Source organism: Aspergillus puulaauensis, chromosome 2, assembly GCF_016861865.1.
Source record: "Aspergillus puulaauensis MK2 DNA, chromosome 2, nearly complete sequence".
Classification (NCBI taxonomy): Eukaryota; Fungi; Ascomycota; class Eurotiomycetes; order Eurotiales; family Aspergillaceae; genus Aspergillus; species Aspergillus puulaauensis.
Window position 1 is genome coordinate 205,404 of NC_054858.1, and position 24,802 is coordinate 230,205.

The 24,802-nt window shown below is 51.8% G+C and overlaps 13 protein-coding genes across 13 annotated transcripts; 9 read left to right on the forward strand and 4 right to left on the reverse strand.

The window, feature by feature from the left end:
- Positions 1-475: 475 nt before the first annotated feature.
- Positions 476-1,667, forward strand: APUU_20083S (uncharacterized protein; the record flags this gene model as incomplete). Its single annotated transcript, XM_041698684.1, has 4 exons — positions 476-511; positions 557-731; positions 790-935; positions 993-1,667. 4 exons carry the CDS (start codon positions 476-478, stop codon positions 1,665-1,667), a joined length of 1,032 nt encoding a protein of 343 aa, XP_041551845.1.
- A 475-nt stretch (positions 1,668-2,142) lies between these two features.
- On the forward strand, positions 2,143-3,172 carry APUU_20084S (SDR family NAD(P)-dependent oxidoreductase; the record flags this gene model as incomplete). The annotated part of the gene is made up of 5 exons (XM_041698686.1): positions 2,143-2,251; positions 2,297-2,438; positions 2,494-2,571; positions 2,615-2,696; positions 2,744-3,172. The coding sequence occupies 5 exons, from the start codon at positions 2,143-2,145 to the stop codon at positions 3,170-3,172; spliced, it is 840 nt and encodes a 279-aa protein (XP_041551846.1).
- Positions 3,173-3,371: 199 nt separating this feature from the next.
- APUU_20085S (uncharacterized protein) lies at positions 3,372-5,293 on the forward strand (the record flags this gene model as incomplete). The annotated part of the gene is made up of 2 exons (XM_041698687.1): positions 3,372-3,434; positions 3,479-5,293. 2 exons carry the CDS (start codon positions 3,372-3,374, stop codon positions 5,291-5,293), a joined length of 1,878 nt encoding a protein of 625 aa, XP_041551847.1.
- A 244-nt stretch (positions 5,294-5,537) lies between these two features.
- APUU_20086S (fungal specific transcription factor domain-containing protein) lies at positions 5,538-7,109 on the forward strand (the record flags this gene model as incomplete). The annotated part of the gene is made up of 3 exons (XM_041698688.1): positions 5,538-5,722; positions 5,775-6,591; positions 6,654-7,109. 3 exons carry the CDS (start codon positions 5,538-5,540, stop codon positions 7,107-7,109), a joined length of 1,458 nt encoding a protein of 485 aa, XP_041551848.1.
- A 515-nt stretch (positions 7,110-7,624) lies between these two features.
- Positions 7,625-9,247, forward strand: APUU_20087S (uncharacterized protein; the record flags this gene model as incomplete). The annotated part of the gene is made up of 5 exons (XM_041698689.1): positions 7,625-7,701; positions 7,752-8,202; positions 8,263-8,469; positions 8,516-8,938; positions 8,996-9,247. The coding sequence occupies 5 exons, from the start codon at positions 7,625-7,627 to the stop codon at positions 9,245-9,247; spliced, it is 1,410 nt and encodes a 469-aa protein (XP_041551849.1).
- A 159-nt stretch (positions 9,248-9,406) lies between these two features.
- On the forward strand, positions 9,407-10,672 carry APUU_20088S (uncharacterized protein; the record flags this gene model as incomplete). Its single annotated transcript, XM_041698690.1, has 1 exon — positions 9,407-10,672. One exon carries the CDS (start codon positions 9,407-9,409, stop codon positions 10,670-10,672), a length of 1,266 nt encoding a protein of 421 aa, XP_041551850.1.
- Positions 10,673-10,833: 161 nt separating this feature from the next.
- On the forward strand, positions 10,834-11,752 carry APUU_20089S (histidine phosphatase family protein; the record flags this gene model as incomplete). The annotated part of the gene is made up of 5 exons (XM_041698691.1): positions 10,834-10,894; positions 10,939-11,305; positions 11,379-11,481; positions 11,534-11,640; positions 11,695-11,752. The coding sequence occupies 5 exons, from the start codon at positions 10,834-10,836 to the stop codon at positions 11,750-11,752; spliced, it is 696 nt and encodes a 231-aa protein (XP_041551851.1).
- A 169-nt stretch (positions 11,753-11,921) lies between these two features.
- APUU_20090A (uncharacterized protein) lies at positions 11,922-13,493 on the reverse strand (the record flags this gene model as incomplete). Its single annotated transcript, XM_041698692.1, has 4 exons — positions 11,922-12,639; positions 12,689-12,871; positions 12,916-12,986; positions 13,041-13,493. The coding sequence occupies 4 exons, from the start codon at positions 13,491-13,493 to the stop codon at positions 11,922-11,924; spliced, it is 1,425 nt and encodes a 474-aa protein (XP_041551852.1).
- Positions 13,494-13,835: 342 nt separating this feature from the next.
- On the forward strand, positions 13,836-15,388 carry APUU_20091S (uncharacterized protein; the record flags this gene model as incomplete). The annotated part of the gene is made up of 2 exons (XM_041698693.1): positions 13,836-14,123; positions 14,180-15,388. 2 exons carry the CDS (start codon positions 13,836-13,838, stop codon positions 15,386-15,388), a joined length of 1,497 nt encoding a protein of 498 aa, XP_041551853.1.
- A 173-nt stretch (positions 15,389-15,561) lies between these two features.
- Positions 15,562-17,388, reverse strand: APUU_20092A (uncharacterized protein; the record flags this gene model as incomplete). The annotated part of the gene is made up of 1 exon (XM_041698694.1): positions 15,562-17,388. One exon carries the CDS (start codon positions 17,386-17,388, stop codon positions 15,562-15,564), a length of 1,827 nt encoding a protein of 608 aa, XP_041551854.1.
- A 482-nt stretch (positions 17,389-17,870) lies between these two features.
- APUU_20093S (uncharacterized protein) lies at positions 17,871-20,312 on the forward strand (the record flags this gene model as incomplete). Its single annotated transcript, XM_041698695.1, has 7 exons — positions 17,871-18,055; positions 18,105-18,890; positions 18,946-19,012; positions 19,071-19,257; positions 19,302-19,485; positions 19,533-19,691; positions 19,742-20,312. The coding sequence occupies 7 exons, from the start codon at positions 17,871-17,873 to the stop codon at positions 20,310-20,312; spliced, it is 2,139 nt and encodes a 712-aa protein (XP_041551855.1).
- Positions 20,313-20,321: 9 nt separating this feature from the next.
- APUU_20094A (MFS transporter) lies at positions 20,322-21,689 on the reverse strand (the record flags this gene model as incomplete). Its single annotated transcript, XM_041698697.1, has 4 exons — positions 20,322-20,485; positions 20,533-20,602; positions 20,648-20,684; positions 20,740-21,689. The coding sequence occupies 4 exons, from the start codon at positions 21,687-21,689 to the stop codon at positions 20,322-20,324; spliced, it is 1,221 nt and encodes a 406-aa protein (XP_041551856.1).
- An 826-nt stretch (positions 21,690-22,515) lies between these two features.
- APUU_20095A (catalase/peroxidase) lies at positions 22,516-24,732 on the reverse strand (the record flags this gene model as incomplete). Its single annotated transcript, XM_041698698.1, has 1 exon — positions 22,516-24,732. The coding sequence occupies one exon, from the start codon at positions 24,730-24,732 to the stop codon at positions 22,516-22,518; it is 2,217 nt and encodes a 738-aa protein (XP_041551857.1).
- Positions 24,733-24,802: the final 70 nt, after the last annotated feature.

Genomic DNA, 24,802 nt, shown 5'->3' on the forward strand with positions numbered 1-24,802 from the left:
TCTGCCGAAATAATTGGGGTCGATTTCGCAAGCTGTGATGAATGCGCCACCCTCAAACACAGACTCGCCACATTATTTATATATGGGCCGAGACCAGTTTGAATAATGTATGAGATTCTCGCATAAGGGCAAGGTTCCCCGCATGCAACCTCCAAGCAAGGCGCCCATCGCCGGTTTTTCACCAGGACTGGGCTCGTGCTGCACCTTGACGAATAGGTCGACGCGGGGAAGCATTATTGATCAGCAGCAGTGGAGAGGAAGATAGGAAAGCATCGGAGTAGCTCTCCTGTTCTCCAATCAGATTTGGTATGCCTGTCGCTGATGTCCGTTGGGTGCGCGTATCTCCGAGTTAGCCGGTGGGGTTATAATGGAGCAGTATTTCCATTCTAATATTTCGTATACATAAACCAATTTCCATTGTACTGAGCCAATTTGTGTTCATCCCATGGTATATCGACCAGGATCAAGTGCGACAATGAAGCAAATCGTGTGCTCAGGAACTCCATATGAGGTACTTCCACTTTACCATAAACAAATCACGCAGCTAATTTACAAGATCGGGTACACACATGGCATAGAATCAAAGGATGAAATTTCCCGCGGAATTACCTTCTACGCAGCATTATTCGTGCAGAAGTCTGGACTAGATTGGCCGCAGGTACAAGCGCAAGCCAGCGAATTCGCCGAAGCCATATTGGCCAAATGGCCGCGTTATTATGAGGAGCTGACAGGTAGATACTCAGTCCCTGCCCCAGAGACACCTTTGAGACGTAAATAACGAGAATGCAGGTGTTGCCGAAGGAGCTGGTCGCGATATCCTCGACATAATTGCGCTGAATGTTCGCTCCGAGATCGTCTTTGGACGGTTTAGCGATGGGTGTACCAGCCTGTACTGTAAAAGGGATGGGTATGCATATATAGGTCAAAACTGGGACGTAAGTCTTACAGCCGTGGTTAAGCTGAGTAGTCGTGCTGATATACTCCCAATACAGTGGATGGAGGATCAGATATCGAATCTTGTCCAGCTCACGATCATACAAGAAGGACTTCCCTCAATCCAAATGGTCACAGAGGCAGGTATAATTGGGAAGATAGGCTTCAATTCGCAGGGTGTCGGAGTCTGCTTCAACGCAATCCGGGCCAGGGGCGTGAATAAAAACGGCCTCCCTTCCCATCTGGGGCTGCGACTTGCCCTGGAAAGCGCATCTGCTGAAGCAGCAGCAAGTGCCCTAGAGGAAATCGGCATGGCCAGTTCAGCGTATATTCTTGTTGGCGATGCGACAACGGCCATCGGTCTGGAATTTACCTCTACAACGTTTGCCAGGCTGCCGCTGAATGAGCATGGGTTTATTGCCCATTCCAACCATCTCATCCTTCACCACCCGAATGTTTACGAGCCTAAATGGCTGGAGGACTCCCCGCTTAGAACGGAGACGATGGGGAGGAATGTTCTCCAGACTAAGAAGATGTCGTGGGAAGCCTTCGGTGGCCTGTTCGAAGATGAGACCAACTACCCATGCTCTATAAGTCGGGCTGCAGAGGGCGCCAGTGATTTTGCGACGCTGTTCAACATCACAATGGACCTCGAGAGGAAGAGTGCGGTTGTGAAGGAGGGAAGGCCTATTGCAGGCGACACCACGGCTACCAAGTTGAACCTGTCATTTTAGTCCATGGCTTTATAACTTGGCTTCGTGTAGCAGTATAAAAATGGTATTTTGAATTGCGCGGCACACTCCGTATACCTGTCCCCTATAGATTTATCTCAGTCCGAACGTTTATGATACCCGGCTTCAGAACAGCTGGAACCAAACTTCAATGCGACTTTGATCTACTGCGAGTCTCTGCTTTCAGATGCAGATGGCAGCCCCTCTTACGCATGGGCCCACCAATCCTATGCAATAATCCATTCGAGCGCTCAGCTCCGTGATCGGCAAACAACCATCGGACATGCGCGCAGGATGAGACCAGCCGAGATGAAGCGAAACTGTCTCCAAAAAAGCGGGGAAATGTTAGTTCTGGTGCGATGGTATAGTATCCAGACGCCGGTGGACATATTTCGAGATATTGTAATGTTATAAGCCGTGCCTATCAACACAGCTCTAAGTCTCAGATCCGTTGCATTAAAAGATTTAATTTACCAACATGACGAATGAATTCAACCGCCTTGAATCAATATCCGACTCGGAGGAGTACAAAGCGAAGAGTGTGCTGGATTTGATGTCCCTGACGGGAAAAGTCACAGTTGTCACAGGTACATTATATCCTTTGAAAATCGGATTCAGTACTAAGTGTATAGGCGCCGCAAGAGGTATTGGCCTTGGACTCGCCAGGGGAGCAGCGGAATTGGGCAGCGATGTTGCTATTCTTGACATCCTCGAGCAGCCAGCTGAAGATTTAAAGAGCTGGGAGGGCTTGGGCGTTCGAGTAAAGTATTACAGGTATGGACCTCAGAACAAAGTATACGCTCTCTCGCTAACTGGTTTCTGAGCATAGAACCGATGTGACAAAGCCTGAAGATCTGGCTACAGTGTTTGAATCAATCCACGGAGACTTTGGCCGTATTGACAACTGGTAAGAATAGAGACATGTGCCACTATGAGGCTAACTTCTGCAGCGTCACTGCCGCGGGGATCGTGATAGACAAACCCTTCCTCGACCATGAATGGGAGGAAAGTATGAAGGTCCTAAACATCAACGTACGTGATACTGTGTCTAAGCCTGCATAATGATACTAATTCTGCAGGTCATGGGAAGCATTCTCTGTGCACAACTGGCCGCGAAATACATGCGAAAGCAGAACCAAGGAAGTATAGTGATGCTCGGCTCGACAGCTGCACACGGCGCTACACCCTCGCGAAACATGGCAGTTTACTCTGCTTCGAAAGGAGCAATAATATCTCTAACCCGATCGCTGGCCGTGGAACTGGCCCAGTTTGGGATCCGAGTCAACTCAGTATCGCCCGGCTTCATTGCCACTGAGATGATCCTGGATGCGACACGAAAAGACCCCGATCTTTGGAAGTCGTTTAATAGCACGCCTCCGCTGCAGCGTGTGGGAACCAGGGGGGATTTGAAGGGTATTGTAGCATGCCTGCTGACCGATGCTGCTGCATATACCACGGGGGCTGATATTGTGGTTGACGGCGGGTTAAGCTCTGGACAGGCTTGTTAGACAGAAACTGAATTCCAGATTTTCCTTTGGTAAACTACACTACAAGGAATTGAAATCCATAATGCAGTAAGCTGTCCCAATGTGGAGTGGAGATCAGACTTTGGAACGCGGGGTCAGTTGGAGCATCGACGATAATACTTCAATTGCCGAGATAGACTCTTCTTTACTTCTATCACTGCCAAGTGTGGCTATGAGTAAGATGCCACCAAGAGTGCGACGGCGAGCAGTAGCCTGTGCCCGATGTCGTACGCGAAAGGTCATGGTAAGTGGATTTGCCACATACATGGGCTGGAATAACATTCGCAGTGTGATGGGGCCACACCCAGTTGCTCAAAATGCACCGAAGCTGGTACTCCCTGTGTGGCATCAGGAGCATCCAACGAGAGAACAGTCCCTCGGTCAATCGTCCTCTTCCTGGAAGATGAACTTGCCAAAACGGAGGCTCTCTGCAAAGAGGCAGCGAGGAATGACGGGTGCAGTAAGGAATTGGCTGAGAAGGTCATCAGCGATATGACTCCGTCCTTCTTGGGCCTTGCGTCTTCAGTCCCTCTGGTACCTTGTGCGGTTGCAGGGACACGATTGCCATCTACTACAGATATGGCTGATTCAAACGATTGCAATATGCAATCCGACTTCGACCTTGACCCGAGCTGCCAGCCTTCGAGTGCGCTTCTAGCAATCCCTCCATCGGTAGCGGACTTTCTGTTCCATAACTACATGACCAGGGTCGTTCCTATATATCCCATTTTCTATTCTGCCGACCTAATGGCGTACTTCAACGCCGTCTTCCACCCCGTATCTGAATCATTGCCAATACCACGAGAGGTCTATGTTGTCAGTCTGATCATGGCTATATCTCTTACCACTGCTGCACGAACACAGCAGGTCTGGGCAAACTCCATAGCGAGAGCCCTTTTCAAAGAAGCGATGCAACAGGTCCGCCCGGTCTATACAAACGACATTGCTGGACTGCAGGCCCTTCTGCTTTTAGTTCAGTATACGTATCTAGACCCCTCGGCTGCAAACCTATGGCTTCTATGCGGATTTGCAACACAGGCATGCATTGACCTGGGTCTCCATCATGAAAGCCCTGGCCAGAGCGTCGACCCCCTAGAGAAGGACATCCGGCGAAGAGTCTTCTGGTGCACATACGAGATGGAAATCGCCATTTCCGCCGCGTTATTACGGCCCTCTATGCTTTTTGGTACAGAAATAAATGTACCATTTCCGACCAAAGTAGACGACAGCTCTATATCAGTGTCTGGAATCGATTCCGACGGACCAGCCACCAAATTCTGCTGTCGATGGATTTGGCAGTTTCGTTTAATCGAGGCCGAGATCATCTCTGTTCTTTTCCCATCTGGAGAGCCTCCGGTACCCTCTACGTCTCTGGAGGCATGGATGGGCGAGATTGAGTCGAGAATCAACCATTGGCACCAGGAAATCCACTGGTCTGCCTCGTTAAATACCGATTCCACCATGATCTCCCAATGGGAGGAGATGTCGCTATACGCCGACATCGCCCGCAACTACATAATCGTCACCCTATTCCGCCCCAGTCCACAAATCCCCGAGCCAACACCCCAGAATCTAATGAAGGCATTTTTGGCAGGTGTAGGCGTTGCAGAGGGCTACTGGCAGCAATACTCCAATCTGGGATTCGGCAACAGCAAATACGTCTTCCATCCATGCTACCACACATTCTCCGCTGGGATTGTATTCATGCGGTCTTTGCAGCGGTGCAAGGAGACCATCTCGGCTTCATATACTTTAAACGACGTCGAAGGCTTCATTGCGTGTTTCTCCCGACTCTTTGCGACCATTGCTGAGCGATGGCCTGGTGCATCCCGGTGTCTTGAGGAGTTCGAGCGACTAGTGGCACCAGTGAAGAGGGAATATGTTGACTATACCGTGCAGAAGGCCAGGAACGTATCTCAAGATGCACTGTACGACGACGGGGGTTTTGGGGAAGCTGATCCGACACTCAGCTCTGCGTGGCAGTTGGATAACGCTACTTTCGAGCCGCTGTTTGCTCCTGGACTGTGGGATCAAGAATGGGCTGGCTCTTTGTTTACTGTACCCATGGATTGGACTGCTGAGTTTGGGTTCAGTTTGGATTAGATTGTACAGTTATGTAGTAGTACACTTAGTTAACGATAGACAGTCAACACCTGCATTATAATCAATAGTAAATTAAACAGTGCCAGTATATCAACAGCTATCTCAATTATATAGAGTACATCAAATGGAACTTGATTAAATAGAATATTCATAATGAACTCGGTATATATCACGTGTAGGCCGGGTTCTTCCGATAATACTGCGCTGTTCTCTCTCCAACTTGCAATGTCCCTCGTACTTCGCAATGGAACACATAACTTCACGATCACAAGATCTCAACGAGTTGTTGAGTTCACTCCCTGCATGCTGTCGATGCAGACTCAACCGCCGCCGATGCGACACCCAGCTGCCCTCGTGCCAGAACTGCTCCAAAGCGGGGGCGGAGTGCGTCTTCTTCGACCATGTCCTGCAGCGAAACCAGCCACGATCGTGAGTCAGTAGAGCCAATAAAAGTTACACTTCTAACTTAGATCTTGATTAGATATGTCGCGACACTGATCTCGCGTTTGAAGGAGAAACGGGGAGAACTGGCTGCCCGCACAGGCCAGGACTGTTCTGACCAGGGACCTCTCAGCCATTCGCCATCTCCAGATTCTGGGCGCATTCCAAGTAGATTTGGGTTTCAGACAAGTCGATACATTGGGAATTTATCATGTTTATCTCACCCTCTGTCTGTTGTGAATGACACCACTACAGAGACTGCAACCACGCTGGCTCCGCCTGCTTTGCATGTCGAAGAAAAGTTAAGTAGCGACATAAATGAGGATGTCCACGGTTATCTTATGATGACTTATATGAACAATATCCATTCTATATACCCATGCATTGACGAGTCACTGCCATTTTTGTCAGCTGGATGGCGTATCAATCGCGACCTCAATTCGCTCGACGCCCGAGAGCTCTTCACGCTAGAGCTGGTTCACTCGATCGCAAGCCAATACATCCTGCAGAATATCAGTACAGATCATCAGCGACGGTCCTACCGTGTATTAGCCGACGAATGCCACGCACGAGCCTTGACTCTATTTGACAAGGCCGCTACGGACATTAGTATCCCCACGCTACAGGCAGTTATGTTAGCCGCCTTGCATAGTCTATTCAGCCCGCAGCAGGGTAACTGCGGACAGCTTATTGGGCTTGCAGTGAGGATCGCAATTGAGCTCAGTGTCAGCGATAAGCAGAATAGTAGGAGTGATGAGGCCAAGATGTTGCAGCTTTATAGAGTAACGTACTGCATTGAGAATCAGGTTGCTACGGCTTTGGATAGGCCGGCGTTGTTGCCAGAGCGGGTAATTCGGGTAATTCATTCCTTTCTATAATAGGATTATTGGGAGAAGGAGTACTGATATCAAATACACAGCATCTTTCACAGGATATTGATACTCGCCACATACAAGACACGCTCTGCGATTTGTATCGAATACAGTCCCGCTTCCGCTCGACGCCAGATGAGAAAGCCGCAGTCTCCTTATCCCAGGAACTCTCCAGTCATATTGAATATATAGAGGGAAATACTATTGACCATGGGAAGGCTAATGTTCTCGCCACCGCATATGAAACACGCCTCCTTCTCTCCCCGAACGACGACGAAGCCGCAGTGCGTCTTCTCGAAATTTATGGTCAACCAGATTATGTCCGGACATTCCTAAGTCCGCAATGCGCATATAGAGCGGGTGTGGTTGTCTCTACGACTGCTTCGAAGGGGTGTCGCTCTGCTATTCAGGCGTACGGCCGGTGTCTGGTATTCCTAGAGCAGTGCTCACGAACATGGCCTAGTGCGAGTGCACTGAAGCAATCACTCGAATCTTTACAATAAAACAGTGATGCCGTGGTAGTTAGATTCCATTCAAGTGTACTGGTATGTAGAATTTCCTAATCGTCCCATTTGGCTTGAATAGTTGGCCACTGGTGGGTTTCCCTCATGGACGGACTCCAAAGGAACCACTGTATCTCCCCAGTTGGAGCTTCGACGATCACTCCAATTGACCAACCCAGGCCTCAGAGCTGCTACCCCATACCCCGTACCCCGCATGAATTCTCGGCGATGAGCGCAAGTCGCAGGGCAACCATCGGAGATACGCGCAATACCCTCTAACTGACACCAAATAGGAACCTGGGAAGCCGGAGATCAGCGCATTTCCCGTCTATTTTGTCAAGCCATGGCCCTAAACTGACTACAAATTTAGCACGCGGGAAGTGTTCCCTGACGAGTAGGGACGCGGTCTATCTTAGTCCTCCCTTGCATATAATACGGCGGTCGCGATGGCCAGCTACAAAGTGACCATCATTTTGCTTCCTAATTCGAATACCACAACGTGAAAAGATCTCAAAATGTCCCGGTACTACGAACGGGGCGTCAAGCTCCCCTTCCTACCGGAACTGCGACTCAACTCCCCCTACTGGCAGAAGTAATCTCTCCCAACCCTACACCAGATGCGTGACTAACAGACACCACCAGTGTCCTGATAGGAAGTCTAGTCGGCGTAACAGCCGGTCTCTATGTCTCACTGAACCTCCTCGGAGCAGGGGGAGGCAAACCAAACTCCGCCCAAACAGTGCAAGTCGTCAACGCGACCCTCTGCACGGTCTGGTTCTTCTCCGCCTCATTCGGCGGAACAGTGCTGAACACCGTCGGGCCTGCCATTACAGCATGCTTAGGTGTCATTGGATACATTATCTACGTCGGCAGCTTGATGTACTTCGATCATACGGGGAAAAGCGGGTTTCCGATCTTCGCGGGCGTTGCGATTGGGATATCGGCGGGTCTTATATTCGTCACGATGGGATCGATTGCCATGTCCTACTCCGAGGAGCGAGATAGAGGGATGTATATCACCATGTCGGTTAATTTGCAAGCTGTGGGCTCTATAGTTGGTGGCATCATCCCATTGTTGATCAACAGAAGTTCGGTAAGTCCTCCTTACCTCTATATCCTCTCGAGGTCTACATGGCTGACTGGCCTGGTGAAGAATGAGGCCACCGGGGTCCCCTCCGCCGTATACATCGTCTTCATGGTGATGATGGGCGTTGGAGCCTGCGCTGCATTCCTGCTCATGCCTGCTTCTCGAGTTATCCGCGACGATGGCACCCAAATAGCCACCCTCAAACCACGCGGGTTCGTCGACGAATTAAAGGCAAACCTGGAGATATTCAAAGATTGGAAACTACTTATCATGGTTAGTACTCAATATCTCTACCAGAACTTGTGCTAACCAATGTTAGATCCCCGCCTTCCTCCCAGCAGAGTGCTTCCTCGTCTACGGCGGCTCCGTCAACGCCTACCGCAACAACCTGCGCACTCGATGCCTCCTATCCTTCATCGCAGTAGTCGTCCAAGTCCCCTGCGGGATCCTCCTCCAGAAAGTCCTCGACAACAAGAACTGGAAACGACAGACGCGAGCCTTCCTAGGCCTGGGCATGGTCGGCATCCCTCTAATCGCCGCCTGGGTGTGGGAAATCATCCGCGTGCGAAACTACGACCGCCACGCTCCTCCAGCGACAGGACTGGACTGGACCGAGCCGGAGTTCTGGCCGATCCTGGTCCTGTTCGTGCTGAACTGGGTGACGGGGTCGCTGTGGCAGTACATCGTCTTGTATTTCCTGGGCGCGTTGACGAATTCGCCCACCAAGTCGGCTAACTATGCTGTACGTTCAACCAACCATTCATTCCTTAGCTGAAGTATCTATCTAACAGCTGAGTAGGGCGTCTTCCGCGGTTTTCTCGGCGCTGGCGAGGCGATATGTTTCGGGGTGGACTCGATCAAAGTGCCGTATATGAAAGAGGCGGGCGTGATTTTCGCGTTTTATACAAGTGGTGTGCTGATATTTGCGTTTATTGCGGCGTTTCATATTAAAGAGACGGAGTATTTCAATGGCGAGGATGGTGTTGTTATTCCCACGCATGTTCTGCAAGAGCATGCAGAGAAGCAGTCTGACACTGCGGCAAAGATATGAATTTAATAATTAATACTTAACGTAGTTTTTGTATTACATGCTTACTAGGCAGTCATTGATAAAAGTTTTCCCGCGTAGATCATTGGGGGCTGTCAGCCATTGCACTTCTCTCCGTTTTCATCCTTCCCAAACCAGCTGATGGAATAAAGAACAACAAACATGACTCTTAAAGACAGAACATGTCTCTCGATGTTCAAGTCTTTGGTAATTCGTCGTCGGAAGCCGGCCCAGACTTTATTACAAGGCTTGCTGCCAGAGATGGTCGAAGTAGTGGCCCTTTTCCTGGAGCCCGCCGACATGTGTGCACTACGAATGACATGCAGGTCTCTCTATAACAAAACATACATTGTGTTTTGGAGGACGTCGCTTCGAAACATCCAAACAGATCTATCCCACGCCAGTCCGAAGAAACTGGAGGTGCTCTCAAACGATCCCCAACTGCGTCGCTACGTACATCACTTGACGTTCAAAGGGTTCGATGAGGACAGCTATATCCTGGGAGAAGGGCTAGAGTGGAATCGTCATCCCTCCGGCCATCTCATCAACCTGCAAGACCAACCTGCCGTGAAACTGCTGCGGCCTATCCTCTGTCGACTCGTCAACTGCAAATCATTTGAGTGCTGGTCCTATTCCACTCCAGATCACCCGGACCTTGAACCCATTGCCAGAACTACAGATGCAGTCCAGGTTTTCTTGGATATTGTTTCCGAGACCAGACTGCCAGTGGCTTCGTTTTCAGTCAACTTCCGGCCTTATGGTAGTACAGGCAACAACTATCTGGATCCAAGACGGCTCCATCCGGGCTATTTTACAAAGGCTGGGTTTGTTGATGTATGGGCGCAGCTTGAGAAGCTCATCTTGGACTTTAATTCTGACTTCGAGATCATTCTCAATTGGGCAACAGACTTGATTCGACTTGCTCCCAACGTCAAGAAGTTGGATATGAGGCTCGATGAACCTGATAACGCTTTCATTCTAATTCAGCGCCTGGCCACAGACAGTTTTGTATGGCCTCGATTACAAGAGCTTCGATTGGACTATATCAGCTCAAAAATTGCATGTCTCACAGCAGTGCTTCACAAATGCCAGCAGACGCTTCGCGTTCTTTGTATCGGGGACCTGATCATAGATGCAAGTGTTGCTGACCTGAGACTGCTCTTTCAAATTCTGAGCAGACAGTTTCCGTATCTGGGGAAAGTCAATTTCGGCGCATGGTGGTCTCGTGGTACAGGTATGCCTAGCGCCCTGGTCGTTCATTACCCAGGGTTTCTTGACAATTTGAATATGGACGAAACGGAGAAGGCCAGGGTTAGAGTCGTATATAGGGGTATGAAAGGGCGGCGGAGGGCTCGTGTTGTGGCTTATTCTGGACCTCAAGTGCGTGTTGTGTTGGATACGCTGGCAATATCAGTGGAGCTTGCTTAACTATGTCGGGTATTTTGAGCTATTATACACTGCTAAGTGTTTGGTCAGACATGGATATTGCTGCCAGACAATTGACCCAACCCCGCACCGTAACTGCACATTCGCAACTTCACGAAAGAAATTCTTCTTCTACAAGTACCCCCACCTTCAGTCTGAAGTTTATGATCGTGAAAATGTCTGATCTCGACGCGACAACACCTCGCGTTTTCATTGCTCGCCACGGTCAGTAAAGTTCCGTGACTTAACTTAATACTGAAAGCAGCCAGGAGAAACCGAATGGACCAAAAATGGTCGATACACCGGAACTACAGAGCTCGATCTCACCGCCGACGGTGTGCAACAAGTTACTGGCACAGCGCGCCAGCTTGTTGGGCCTGGAAAACTGATCGATCGAGTCCGGATTGCAAAAGTCTGGGTTAGTCCGCGCAGGCGGACACAGCAGACATTCCAGCTTCTCTTCGGCGCGACTGGCCTGGACGCCGAAAAGGTAGCGTTCACAGAGGATATAGCTGAGTGGGATTATGGCATTTATGAGGGCTTGCGATCCAGTGAAATCAAGTCCTTGAGGAGAGAAAAGGGTCTGGATGAAGGCAGGGATTGGAATATTTGGAGGGATGGGTGCGAGGGTGGAGAGTCTGTACCTTCCGGGCCTCAAGTAGTATGGAATATGGAATATGGAATACTGGCTGATTGTTTCTGCTTCTAGGTCTGCGGAGATGGTGACAGAGAGACTGGATAGATTGATTCAGCAGATCCGTATCATTCAACAATCTCATATGGATGGCTCAACGCCAGCTGATGTCGTCTTGGTAGGTTTCCAGCACTGCTCTTCTTCCAATAAATTGACAAATCCACTCGCAGGTCGCCCATGGCCTTGTTCTGCGTGCTTTCGTGAAACGATGGCTAAAGTACCCTCTTGACACACCGTTGCCGATGATGTTGTCGCCAGGATCCATTGGTATACTCAGGTAATATCACACTTATCTGACAGGCGCAGGTTTGAATCTGACATGATCTGGTAGCTATCGTAATCGTGATATAGATGAACCGGGGTTTCTTATTGGCATGGTGATCCCCTGAATGTAGGAGGGATGATATAGTCAAGTCGACGAGGACGCTGTACTTCTTCAATTATACTCCATGCTTTGCGCTACGATGTTGAACTCAATTAATAGGATTCGAGCCCAGGTCTTAATCAAAGTTTGAACCTCTCTCTCCAGTCTTCCCACTATCCCATTGTTTGTTTCGCTTACTGCACATCATTCTCCTGATAATTTTCATACTTATACAGTGACCCAGCATGGCCATCAGGCAGCCTTGACCTTCCACTGCCATAAATCCGCTCTCGCATGGTGCCCGACTCCCCCTTCGGCGCATACAGCCCCCTTTCTCTAAGGACAGGCACAAGCAGGTCTACAACATCCTCCCACGTCCCTGGAACAGTGATATGCCCGATATTAAACCCGTCTATATCGGCAACCCTCACCCACCTCTCCATCTCATCTGCGACCTCCTCCGCCGTCCCGACAGGCGTCGGCCCTGAAGCCCCCAGAGCAACAGCCTTGCCGATACTTTTCGGAGTCCATACAGGCGCGCCCTCACCGGGATAAGCAAGATTCTGAAGCAGCGACTGAAGCTGGACGTTCGCGGCCTGATCGCCCATCTGAGGACTGACCTCGGCATCTAAATCCAACTTTGATAAGTCGATTCCTGTGTTGGCGCACCAGTAGACCAGCCCGCCCTCTTCACTCGCGTACTGTAGGGCTTCACGGTACTTTCCGTGTGCTTCTTCAGTTGTCCGACCCAGAATTGGCGTTAGAGAAGCGAACACTTTGACTGAGCCTGGATCGCGGCCTACTTCGGCCACTTTGTCGCGTATTTTCTTCACTCTAGGTGCGATTGTTTCGGGGGTCAAGCCGACGACGAAGATTCCCTCTGCGTGCGTAGCTCCGAATTGCAGTCCTGCTCTGGATCAGTTAGAATGAGCCATATGGTACTACTTCAAGATACGCTTACGGTGACGACCCCGCCTGGAAGATAAACGGGGTCCGCTGTGGACTGGGATCCAATATATGAGGAGCACGGAGCTTGAAATGCTCTCCCTCATGTTGGATAACGCGAACTCGATCGAAGTTTGCGTATATACCGTTCTCTCGATCCTCGACCAGGGCGTCATCAGCCCACGATCCCTCCCAAAGCCTGATATTGTTAGACCATTCGCAACTGACAGACACCTCACCTACTTATACAGCACGCGCAGATACTCATCTGCAATCTCATATCGTTTATCATGCGGAACGGGGTCAATCCCAATCTACACCGTCGTTAGAACACAAGTACAAGTAGGATAGGATGAGTATATAAATACCGCCTCAAACCCCGACGCCTTCCACGACGTGACAACATTCCACCCAAACCTCCCCCCCGTAAGATGATCCAGCGTCGAAAACCGCTTCGCCAAAACATAAGGCTTCTCAAACGACGTAGACGCCGTAATAGCGAACCCTAGATTCTTCGTTACAGCCGCCATCGCGGTCAATGGAACAGCCGGGTCGCCCATTGGGTACTGGATGGCATTGCGCACGCAAGGCTCCGCGCTGCCCTTGTATACATCACACCAGCCATTGGTGTCAGCGAGGAAAATGGCGTTGAAGTCGCCGCGCTCGAGGGTCTTCGCTACATCGGTCCAGTAGGAGAGATCGCGGCGCTTGGTTGCTGAGCGGTCTTTGGGGTTGCGCCATTGTCCGAAGGACATGTGGCCGACGGTGAACATGTCGAAGGCATTGAGGAAGATGCGCCGTTTGGATTGGGGTTCTGTCATTGCGGATTACTTTACTGGTAGATGCTAGAGGCTCCTGGTGATCAATATAATATAGCAAGTATGATTGCGCATCTTCATCGTTTATGTCGTGCTTGGATTAGTCCGTCTCTATACTCGGAATCTTGCCGGAAGGCGTCATTATAGCAGCATATGATGCTGTATCTTGACTCGTATTTGATAGAATACTCCAACTACTCCAATTCTTCAGGCCATGCTTTCCAGAATGTCGGGTCCTAGTCTCAGGGCCGATAAGGCGACATGATCCTGACATTCACGCCATCACTCACCCTTATATATCCGCCCAGATACCCGACGTAATGGCCATGACAGTTATTCTTCAATATGGACATTTCCGAGCACAAGGTCCCGCCCGCTGAAGTGACACCCAAGGACCTGAAGTCTGAAAAAGCGCAGTTCCTGTCCCAATTCACCGCTGAAGATGACCGGCGGATCATGCGAAAGGTGGACCGGCGCGTCCTGCTCCTCATGGGCGTCATGTACCTCCTCAAGCAGATCGACTTTAGCAATGCAGCGTCTGTCAAGGTCCTGCAAGTCGGAGAACCCAGCAACATCATGACTGAGCTGCACATGTCCGCCAACGACTACAACTGGACACAGACCATCTACTACGTACGCCCCATCCATCTTCCAATCTTTCCATGATATCTATACCCTAACAGCACCAGATCGGCCTCGTCCTCTTCGAAATCCCCAGCAACCTGCTCCTCAAGCGTTTAACCCCCCACAAATGGATGACGCGCATCTTCCTAACCTGGGGCCTCATCGTCGCCTGCCACGCCGCCATCCGCAACAAAGCCTCCTTCTACACCCTCCGCTTCCTCCTCGGCGCCCTCGAAGCAGGCTTCTTCCCCGGCCTCGCCGCGCAGATGTGCGCCTGGTACCGCAGCGAGGAATACAGCCGGCCCATCATGTGGATGTTCGCATTCCAGAACTGCTCCGGCATCATCGGCTCCCTCCTCGTCTACGGCATCTCGTACATGGACGGGATTCGCGGGTTGAGCGCCTGGCGCTGGGTCTTCCTCCTCGAGGGAATCGTGACAATCGTCTTCTGTCCCGCCATCTACTTCTTCTTACCGGACTACCCAAAATCCCCTACGTCCTCGAAATGGCTCTCCCCCGACGAACAGGAATACCTCGAGCAGCGACTCAGCGACAACGCGCCCCGGGAAGCAGATCCGGACTTCTCGCTCCCTGAGATTATATCCGCCCTTAAAGATCCGAAGATGTACCTCTTCACGACATGCCAGTTCCTGATGAACATCGCCGGGTATGGACTTAGCTGGCAACTACCAACTATAACAACATCCCTCGGGTTCGCGAGTCTGCCGCGGAACCAACTGCTCAATATCCCGCCCGCCGCAGCAACGGTTATCGGGATCATAATTGCAGCGCGGTTCATGCGGTACGCGGCCATAACGCGGCCGCTGTTCTGCCAGATCCTGAACGGCGTGACGCTGCTGTTCTTTGTTATCCTGTGTATCCCTGTGTCGGCTGGGGGGCGGTATGCGGCGTGTGTGCTAGGGACGGCGTTCTACTTTGTGTACTTCATTCCGTTCTGGGCGTGGAGGTCTGCTGGGTTGGTTGGGGCTACGGGTACGGCGTTTGCCATTGCGCTGCAGACGGCCGTGGCGCAGATTGGGGGTGTGATTGCGCCGCAGGTGTTTCAGGGGGAATATGCGGCGGATGATTATCGCGTGTCGTTTATTGTTTGTGTGGCTTGTGTGGTTGGGGCGATGGTGTCGGGGCAGGTGCTTTGGTATTTGTCGCGGGATGTAGAGAAGGACGTTCTACTTGTTAGACGACGGAGGATTGCTGCGGACAAGGAGGGAGTAGTTTGGACTGGGGAGGATGTGAAGGTGGAAAGTGCGAGATAATATAGATATACGAGTAGCAGTTCAAGTATTGGATGGTCTATCTAGAATGCGTCTAAGTACCGCCTGTGAAAGAAACAATGCAGTGGCATAGGCTGTGAACAATAAACAGAAACAATGGCTTCGTGATGCAACAGTCGTGAGATCGTGATATTCAGGTGAGGCGTCTAGCCAGTCTATTCACTCCTGTCCTCGGCTTCAGGTTGGCTCTGCTGTTTCGACAACTTCGGGTTACGCAGGATAAATGCGAACAGAATCATCGGAGCAGCGAGGCATATTCCAGTGATGCAAAGAATGCGCTGGACGTGCCGGTAGCTGTAGATGATGGCCTCTCTCTCCGGCGTACCGACTGGGTATGAAGGGATGACTTCAAAGGGCGATCCATACACCCGTTTAGCTAGAGTATCGTCTGGCTGGAATGAAAGCTTGTCGGCCAACGTCTTGTAAAGGGTTTGCGTCCAGATTGCGCCTGAGACGCACGTTCCCAGAGCACTCCCGACATTGAACGAGCCGAGATATATACCAGTAAGGACAGCCATATGCTCGTGTTTTGTGGCTGCTTGAACGGAGGCCTGGGTTGGATAGGCGAAGAAGCCACCGGCCAGACCCAGAAGGACCTGGGCAGCAATGACTCCTGTCTTTGAGCTTTCTGAGGAGCCGCCGCGGAAGTGTATAACCAGCCCATAGGCTGCCATGAACATGCAGGTGCCGAAAACGATGAAGTATTTCAGCCTCCGGAGACGGTAGATAATCAGCCCAGTGATCACTCCGCTGACCAGGCCGAAGAAAGAGTAAAACGACTGAATCCGGGTCGCCGACGTTACGGAGAAGTCAAAGGCGACAATTAAGACTGTAAAAATGTAGTCGGCTTGCAGGTACCAGGAGAAGTTGAGGAGACAGCGAATCACCAGTGCACTCCAAATGCCCCGGTCTTTAAGAAGGTAGAAAGGCGTCAGAGGATGTTTTGCACCCTTGACCTCCCAAAGAACAAAGGCTGGTATGCACAAGATACCGATGGCTAGAGGGACGATGATTTTGGCAGTCCGCCATTGCGAGACAGTACCCCCAGCAACAGTGAGCGGTGCCAGGATGAGTCCAAACATGGTGACCAGCAGCACAATACCGACGACATCAAGCTGGTGGAAGACGTCAATCCCGAACTTGCGCATGCCCAGGAGTTGCAGCGGAGTGGGATAGTTGTCCAGCTCGCCACTCTTTTCTGCACGGCGGCCGACATGATACAGGGAGAATAGAAGAGGGAGAGAGCAGAAAAAGTAGATAATGCACCACATCCCTATGCCCCATCGCCAGGACGTCTTCTGGAGGACGGCCGCCGTGATATTCCCACTGATCCATGTATTTATAATGAACGGAAGGGCCGGAAGGTAGCTGAAGAACACGCGCGACCGCATCGAGGTTATATCGGCGATGATGACTTCGACCAGCAGGACAATACAGGTGTATCCCACTTGATAGAGCACAGTACCTGCAGCAAATGTTTCGATATTGCTGGCAGAGGCCTCCACGACCGTCCCGATGATATAGAATACGATTGATATGGCGACCAACTCGAACCGGCCAAAGATATCGGCAATCCTCGCAGCAACGGGCTGGCCAGCAGCCGCGATAACACTGCGAATGACATTGACGGTGGCGAGCAGCGAGTGCTTCCCGAAGCTCGACGTCGCATAGGTCTGGTATGTCGAGCGAACCTGGCTGTCGAGACCATAGGCATAGCCCACCAGGAAGACGCCGATGAACAGGAAGATGCGGTCCGTCTGAGTCAGGTGGGAGTTTATGATTTCGATACGAGCGACGCCGGGGGACTTGTCACCGAAGACAGGCATCTCTCGAGGCAAGAGACTGGTAGTTGCGGTGGGAGGGTCATTGTCGCTATCATGGCTGTGGCTCAGGTCGGGCAGTGAGGAGGCAGAGAAGGAGCGATCGTGGCCACGACCAGCTCCAGCGAAAGCATCACGATCATGGCTGATGGGCAGCGGCATGGCAGCTCAGAAAGCAGATTTACTTCTGCTGCTGCTGAGAAAGGCGCATAGAGGAGTGTTTTAAGCCCAGGGTTGGATGATGATCAGATAAGATTAAGAGAGGAACCAGAGAACAGGGGATTGTCATGGCGGGGCATCAGAATCAGACAAGAGGATTAATTTAAGGAGACAATAGACCAACCGCAGTAAGCGCCAGAAACAGCAGCTCTGAGTCTCTGACAGGCAGCCAGCGTCACAGACAGGCAGCCAGCATGAACAGCCGATCCTCGGAGCACCAACCATGGCCCACAGTCCAGTCCACAGTCGGGGACACAGTCCACGCCCGGACCCTCTTCTGGTCTGTCTGCTGTCTGACTGATTTGTCTGGTGGCGTAGAATGTCACTTCTTACTGGCTGACCTGCCTGACCCACTCGTCTGACCCATTCTGAATATCTGTGAATCCCGCATATCCCCTCGGCTACATGGCTGCACCCTCATCACAATGTCAGATCAGGCGAAAACACCTAACAGCGATCCCTCTGCAAAGTCCACTCCTGGCCGTGCTAAACTTGCCTGCAAAGCGTGCAATGCCAGGCGCGTCAAATGCGATGCTGGGAGCGAGCAGCCTTGCTGGCACTGTCGCATACGGAACACCCCTTGCGAGCTGATCGAGTCGAAGAGGGGGAAGTACGTTTCGATTTAATTCGACTGTCCCACTGGAAGCTGACCCGCCTAGATATGTTCGTAAAAAGAAACAACTCGGTCGAGGTCAACGGTCGCAGCCCGAGTCTCCCAGTTCGGCCATTCTAAACCCTGATATCAGCAATAGCACTACTTCCACTCTGAACATAGCCAGCAATAACTCTCTGGAATCTAATGATATGCACGGTCGGCCTGGCCATTATCAGACTGATCATGCCCCACAATCTCAATCCCAGGGATCCGATGCCCATCTCGGCCCCGACGCCTGCCTTACCTACACCATCGAGGTAGACTACACGCAGCGCAGTGGTTCAACTGAACGCTTAAAAGTGCACTACCCAATTCCAGCCCCGGTCGCAGATCGATCAACATTCCATCATGGACCCGGTGCGGAGCTGGTCTCGTTAGAGGACGCGTTGTCCATGCCACCCCGGCATATAGCAGATGGGCTGATTCGGGCCTTCTTCGAACTTGTTCACCCTGCCTATCCAGTCTTCGACCGGAAGCGCTTCACAACCTTGTATCGCCAAGGGAAAGCCTCTCCTCTAGTCCTGCAAACCATCTTCTTCATGGGATTCACTGTAGGCCCGGACAGTCTTATCCAGGAATCCGGCTACAGCAGCCGGACCATGGCACGGAAAACGCATTACCTTCGCGCGAAGCTGTTGTACGACATCGACTACGATACTGACAGACTGAATGTAGCTGCCTCCCTGCTGATCATTGGATTCTGGTGGTTTGGGCCCGAGGACCAGAAGGAAAACTGCTACTGGGTTGGATGTGCCAGCCAGGTTGCACAGTCCCTGGGGATGCATCGTTCGTATGCTCCTCCTTTAACCGGCAAATATACAAAATACTGGTACTGATAATAGTAGCGCATCACAGTCTGGAATGAGCCAGGCTGAGCGGTCGCTGCGGAAGCGCATCTGGTGGTCGATATACGTAAGTACAAGTGCAGTCTTATCTTCGTTTGATGTTAATGTTTGATGTTAATGAATAGACTCGCGACCGCCACGTAGCAGCAGCATTCGGACAGCCATGTCGGATTAGGGACGAGGATTGCGATGTCGAGGCCCTTGCTGAAGATGATTTTCTGTTTGATGGGGATTGTGACGAGAGTCTCGTTCCACTCCAGCAAGACTTTCACTTGTCGTATGTCAGGGAAATGTCCAAGCTGGCTGTCATCTGTGAGTGATTGTCCTTTTTGGAGACTGGCTCTGACTGCTTCCAGTAGGAGATATCCTCATAGGGGAGTTCAGCCCTCGCCGTCCTGCCCTGGATAAATATGAGACAGGCAATCTGGCACAAAGACTTGCAGAATGGGAATCCCGGCTCCCTGATACTCTGCGAAGAGCTTCACCAGATGGATCGCTTGGTGCGTGGTTCTGGGCCTCTATGCTATATATTCCCTATCAGTGAGTTACCTGCCGAATCCCTCTACCCGGCTATTAACAGCCTACAGTAACTACCACATCCTCCTCTTCCGGCCAAGGGCTATCGAGAATCTATCACCAGCAGAGGCTGAGAGGGATATACGGGCACGAACTGCTGCAGACTCAATCACTCGTCTTGCTGAAGACCTTCTAACAACCTGCACGATCAGGTCTGCACAGATTCATCTGTATGATCCATCATACTCTATTCATCCCATATACTAACATACTTTAACAGCCTCCCTGCTCTATTCGGGGCACTGTCTGTCCATACCATTGTCATCTGTCGAAAAGACGCCATTCGCCGGAAGCTCGCAGAAAACAAATCACGACAGTGCCTTCTCGCACTAAGTGAACTGTCCATATCCTGGCCAGTCAGAATCTGGTTCGCCAGGGCGTTTGTCAATCTGATGAGACGGCTGACTGGCCGAGGGGGTTCAATCATCAATGTCTCGTCTAGTATTGTGCGGAATCACAGCAACCCAGCATTTGAACGAGTAGGGAATTCCGATTCGCAGCATGGAGCCATCGATCAGTCCTCTCATGGCTTTACTGCTAATCCAATACTACCGAACTTCCCCGGGGTGTCCGAGCCGAGTGCATATACTGGTGACTCGAACGAGTCTTATAACACACACCACTACGCTCCACAGATGTCGGACCAACTAATGTACGATTCGTTCCTAGCGGGCTACCTCGATAATACATTCGACCCGGACCTCCTGTTGTATAACAGCCTAGAGCCTATGCTCCCACTTTCACTCGGGAATCCACCTGATACGGAGAGATCAGACTTTCCAGACAGCTAGGCATCCACCTCAAGTCTCAACAGCAAACCTGCTCCTCTTCCTGAGAGCTTTGCCATACCTAAAGAAAAGCCAAGGAAACGGCATCATGGCGACCGTGAGAAAGGCCAGCAGACTGCTCGCCCACTGGTACCCTAGTTTCTCATACATCTGGTTGCCGAATAATGGGAACGCAGCTATTGATATTAGCAACTCGATATCATAATATGTACCATAGCCATACCTGCGAAGGAACATCTAACGAATCCATTTCCTGCCAATGCTGAAGCAGCATATTGCGTGTACGCGTCAACCTAGGCAGTCAGTCAGATATCACACCAGACAATATATCAACGTACAAAAAACGTAAAAACCCCAGAATAAACCAGCAGCATCCTAGCAAAGCCATTAATAACAGTCCACGCCAATACACAGCCCTAGGCCAACTCACCCACACCCAAAAAAGCCAGACCCAATAACCGGCACAATCCAATGCACATCGGCATACGTCGTCCACCCAAACCAGAACAGTCCAATCGGTATAAGAACCCCACCCAATATCGCCGGCGGAAGCTGATACTCAGGCTCGGTTCTCCTCGCCTGCGTTGGATCCTTCACCTGGGATCTATCCGTGAGTCGCTGACGAACCCTCACCCATACCGGACTCATCGCGGCACCGAGTACCATTCCTATTATTATACCCAGGAACGTAAGACCCGCCTGCCATAGGTTCATCTCATGAGTTGTTTTAAACACGAGCGGGAAGGCGCCGAAAAAGAGGTACAAGATGCCGAGGAGGATGGCGGAGTAGAGGTCTAGACAGAGACACATCGGTTCGAGGGCGAGCATCTGGAATGGACGGAGGAGGGCAATCCGCAAAGCCTTTCCAGGGTGACTGGCCTTTCGCACCTCTTTTTCTGTCCTGTGTTTATCTGGAAACCGAGTCTCCGGCGCAAAGAAAATAATCGCTACCAGTAGCCCAACAGCCCAGATAATCAGGACATAGTACGTCCACCTCCAGTGGGCATAATAGTTAATAAACCCCCCAATCACGGGCCCAGACGAGGGTCCAACGAACGGCGCCAGCGAGACCAAAGTCATCGGTTTCTGGATCTCGTCTTTCGCAAAGATATCGCCTACAGTGCCCCCAGCGACAGAGAGGAATGTACCCCCTACAAACCCCTGGAAGAAGCGGCCGATGATGAGTGTTTCGATGTTCGTTCCGACAGCGGATGGGACGGTCCAGATGATGAAGAGAGACCATGCAACTAGGTATATTGGTCGTCGTCCGTAGTGTTCACTTAAAGGCCCGGTGAGTAGCGGTCCTGTTCCGATGCCCAGTACGAATGTTGAGAGCCCGACTGTTGCGACGATGGTCGAGGTGCCGAACTCGGGATTCATCTGGTCGTATGTTGTTGTATAGATGGAACTCGCGCATGTTCTTTCCTAATTAGCGTCTGTATGCCTGTATGTATTCTTGATCTCTGTTTCGCCCCTCAGACTTACACACATGCACTCCCCATACAAACAATCATCACCATCAGCCACTTCCGCAGCAACGGCATGTCCTGGGGAGATCGCGGTTGCTGGCCAGCTTCATTGTCAACACCAGGGCTTATATCTTCCCCTCTACCATCTGTTGAGGTCTTCATGATGTTGCACCACAAAAGTCCAGGAGACAACGCTGCTCTTATGGCCCGCCAAGGGAGTGTTAAGAACCCGAGGCTTCTTGCAAGAAACCGACCCCACACGCCCTGACCCACAAACTCATCGGCAAAGCGCACAGACGAATCTCGTTGCTCGGCTTGTGAAATGAGTGAATGGCTCATTGGCTGCGCTATAAAGGTGGCTTGACTGCTCGTTCTGAATGGCGGCGGATACCGACGGGATTGAATATTATACTGCTAGACAGTTGAATATGCATTCCCTCTACAAGGAAAAACAGGTGAAGCACGGCGCGTTAATTGTCCCGGACATGTCTACGTCCCAGAGTTAGGCTGGTTTCATATAACGTTTACCGTTGGAAGGAGGCATTGCGAGAGGGACTGCAGCAGGAATCACTCTGAGGTTGACAGAGAGACTGTCAGTTATGCTACTACTGAGTACGGTGAACAGTGCAGAAGTGTTATACCACAATAGAATAGAACGATAGCTATCATTATTCACTGAATCATGACCATGACAATCTCCACCAGATACATATTTTCAAATACAGCAACCAGCCAAACTAAAGCTGCGACCTAGTCCTCGGCGACGCATTCGAGCGCCTCAAATCAAACCGATCCAGGTTAACAACCTTCTCCCACGCACTCACAAAGTCCCTTACAAACTTGGCCTCGCCATCAGCGCTACCATAAACCTCCGCAAGCGCGCGCAGCTCAGCATGAGATCCAAAGACCAGGTCCGCACGGGATCCCTTCCATTTCGCCGCGCCGGACTTGCGGTCACTGCCGACGAAGACCTCGTTGCTCGCGTCCGTCGGCTTCCACTCGATACCCATGTCGAGCAGGTTCACGAAGAAGTCGTTGCTTAACTGCCCGACGCGGTTTGTGAACACGCCCAGGTTCGAGCGGTCGTAGTTGTTGTTCAGCACGCGGAGACCACCAATAAGCACCGTCAATTCTGGTGCAGAGAGGGTAAGCAGGTGTGCCTTATCGACGAGGTAATCCTCAGTGCGGACGCGGGAAGTGCCCTTCCCGTAGTTTCGGAACCCGTCGGCGATCGGCTGCAGGTTGTTAAAGGATTCGACATCCGTCTGTTCCTGGGTTGCATCTGCGCGGCCGGGGATGAAATTGACGGAGGTATCGTGGCCTGCGTCGCGGGCGGCCTTTTCAACAGCAGCAGATCCAGCGAGGACGATCAGGTCCGACAGCGAGACGCGCTTGCTGGAACTCTGGGCGTCGTTGAACTGCTTCTGGACTGTTTTCAGGGCGTCCAGGGACTGGGTTAGCCATGGCTGGTTGTTGATCTTCCAGTTATTCTGGGGCGCAAGGGCAATACGGGCGCCGTTGGCACCGCCGCGCTTGTCGCTGCCGCGGAAGGTAGAGGCCGCAGCCCAGGCGGTCGAGATGTAGTTCGTGTGGTCGACGCCAGAGGCGAGGATGGCCTTCTTGAGCGCGGCGATATCATCGGTGTCGATGACGGGGTGGCTCACTGATGGCAGGGGGTCTTGCCAGATGAACACCTCGGATGGGACTTCAGGGCCCTGGTAGAGGATTCTGGGACCAACGTCACGGTGGGTGAGCTTGAACCAGGCGCGGGAGAAAGCGTCCGCGAGCTGGTCTGGGTTCTGGAGGTAGCGGCGCGAGATCTTCTCGTACTCGGGGTCGAAGCGGAGGGCGAGATCGGTTGTGAGCATACGCGGCGGGTGCTTGATGTTGGGGTCAAAGGCATCAGGGACGAAAGGTTCAACGTCCTTGGCTGTCCACTGGTTCGCACCGGCAGGACTCTTGGTGAGTTCCCAGTCGTACTTGAAGAGGTACTCGAGGAACTGGTTGCTCCACTTGGTTGGGGTCTTGGTCCAGATGACTTCGATTCCACTGGTGGTTGCGTGACGGCCGACACCGGTTCCGAAGCTGTTCTTCCAGCCCAGACCCTGGTTCTCGAGTCCAGCAGCGTGAGGCTCCTTGTCTAGCTGGTCACCGGGGCCAGCACCGTGCGTCTTACCGAAGGTGTGTCCACCGGCAATCAGGGCAACGGTTTCCTCGTCGTTCATGGCCATACGACCAAAGGTAGTCTTGATATCCTTCGCGGCGGCAACGGGGTCAGGGTGTCCATTAGGACCCTGGGGGTTGACATAAATCAGACCCATATGCGCAGCAGCAAGAGGGTCATCTAGCTCCCCGTTTTCATAGCGAATATCGTTGCCGAACCACTCCTGCTCAGCGCCCCAAAAGACCGACTCGTCCGCCTCCCAGGTATCGCTGCGGCCGCCAGCGAAGCCGAAAGTCTTGAAGCCCATCGACTCGAGCGCCACATTACCAGTCAGGATCAGCAGATCGGCCCAGGAGATCTTGCTGCCGTACTTTTGCTTAACAGGCCAAAGCAGACGGCGAGCCTTGTCCAAGCTGACATTATCCGGCCAGCTGTTCAACGGAGCAAAGCGCTGCTGTCCCTGGCCGCCGCCGCCACGACCATCAAAGACACGATACGTACCAGCGCTATGCCAGGCCATGCGGATGAAGAGCCCGCCGTAGTGACCAAAGTCGGCAGGCCACCAGTCCTGGGAGTCGGTCATGACCTTCTCTAGATCCTTCTTCAGGGCGAAGTAGTCTAGACTGTTAAAGGCGGCAGCATAGTCGAAGTCTTTGTCATAGGGGTTTGTCACTTGAGTGTGCTGGCGCAGGATGTTGAGCTTGAGGTCGTTGGGCCACCAGTCTTTGTTTCTTGTGCCGCCGCCGCCAACATTGGCGCGCTGGCTGTTGTGGACAGGACATTCGCCCATGTTGTGTGTGTCTGATGGAACAACGACAGAAAACAGATGGAATCGATGAAAGGATGAAAGGGTGAAAGGA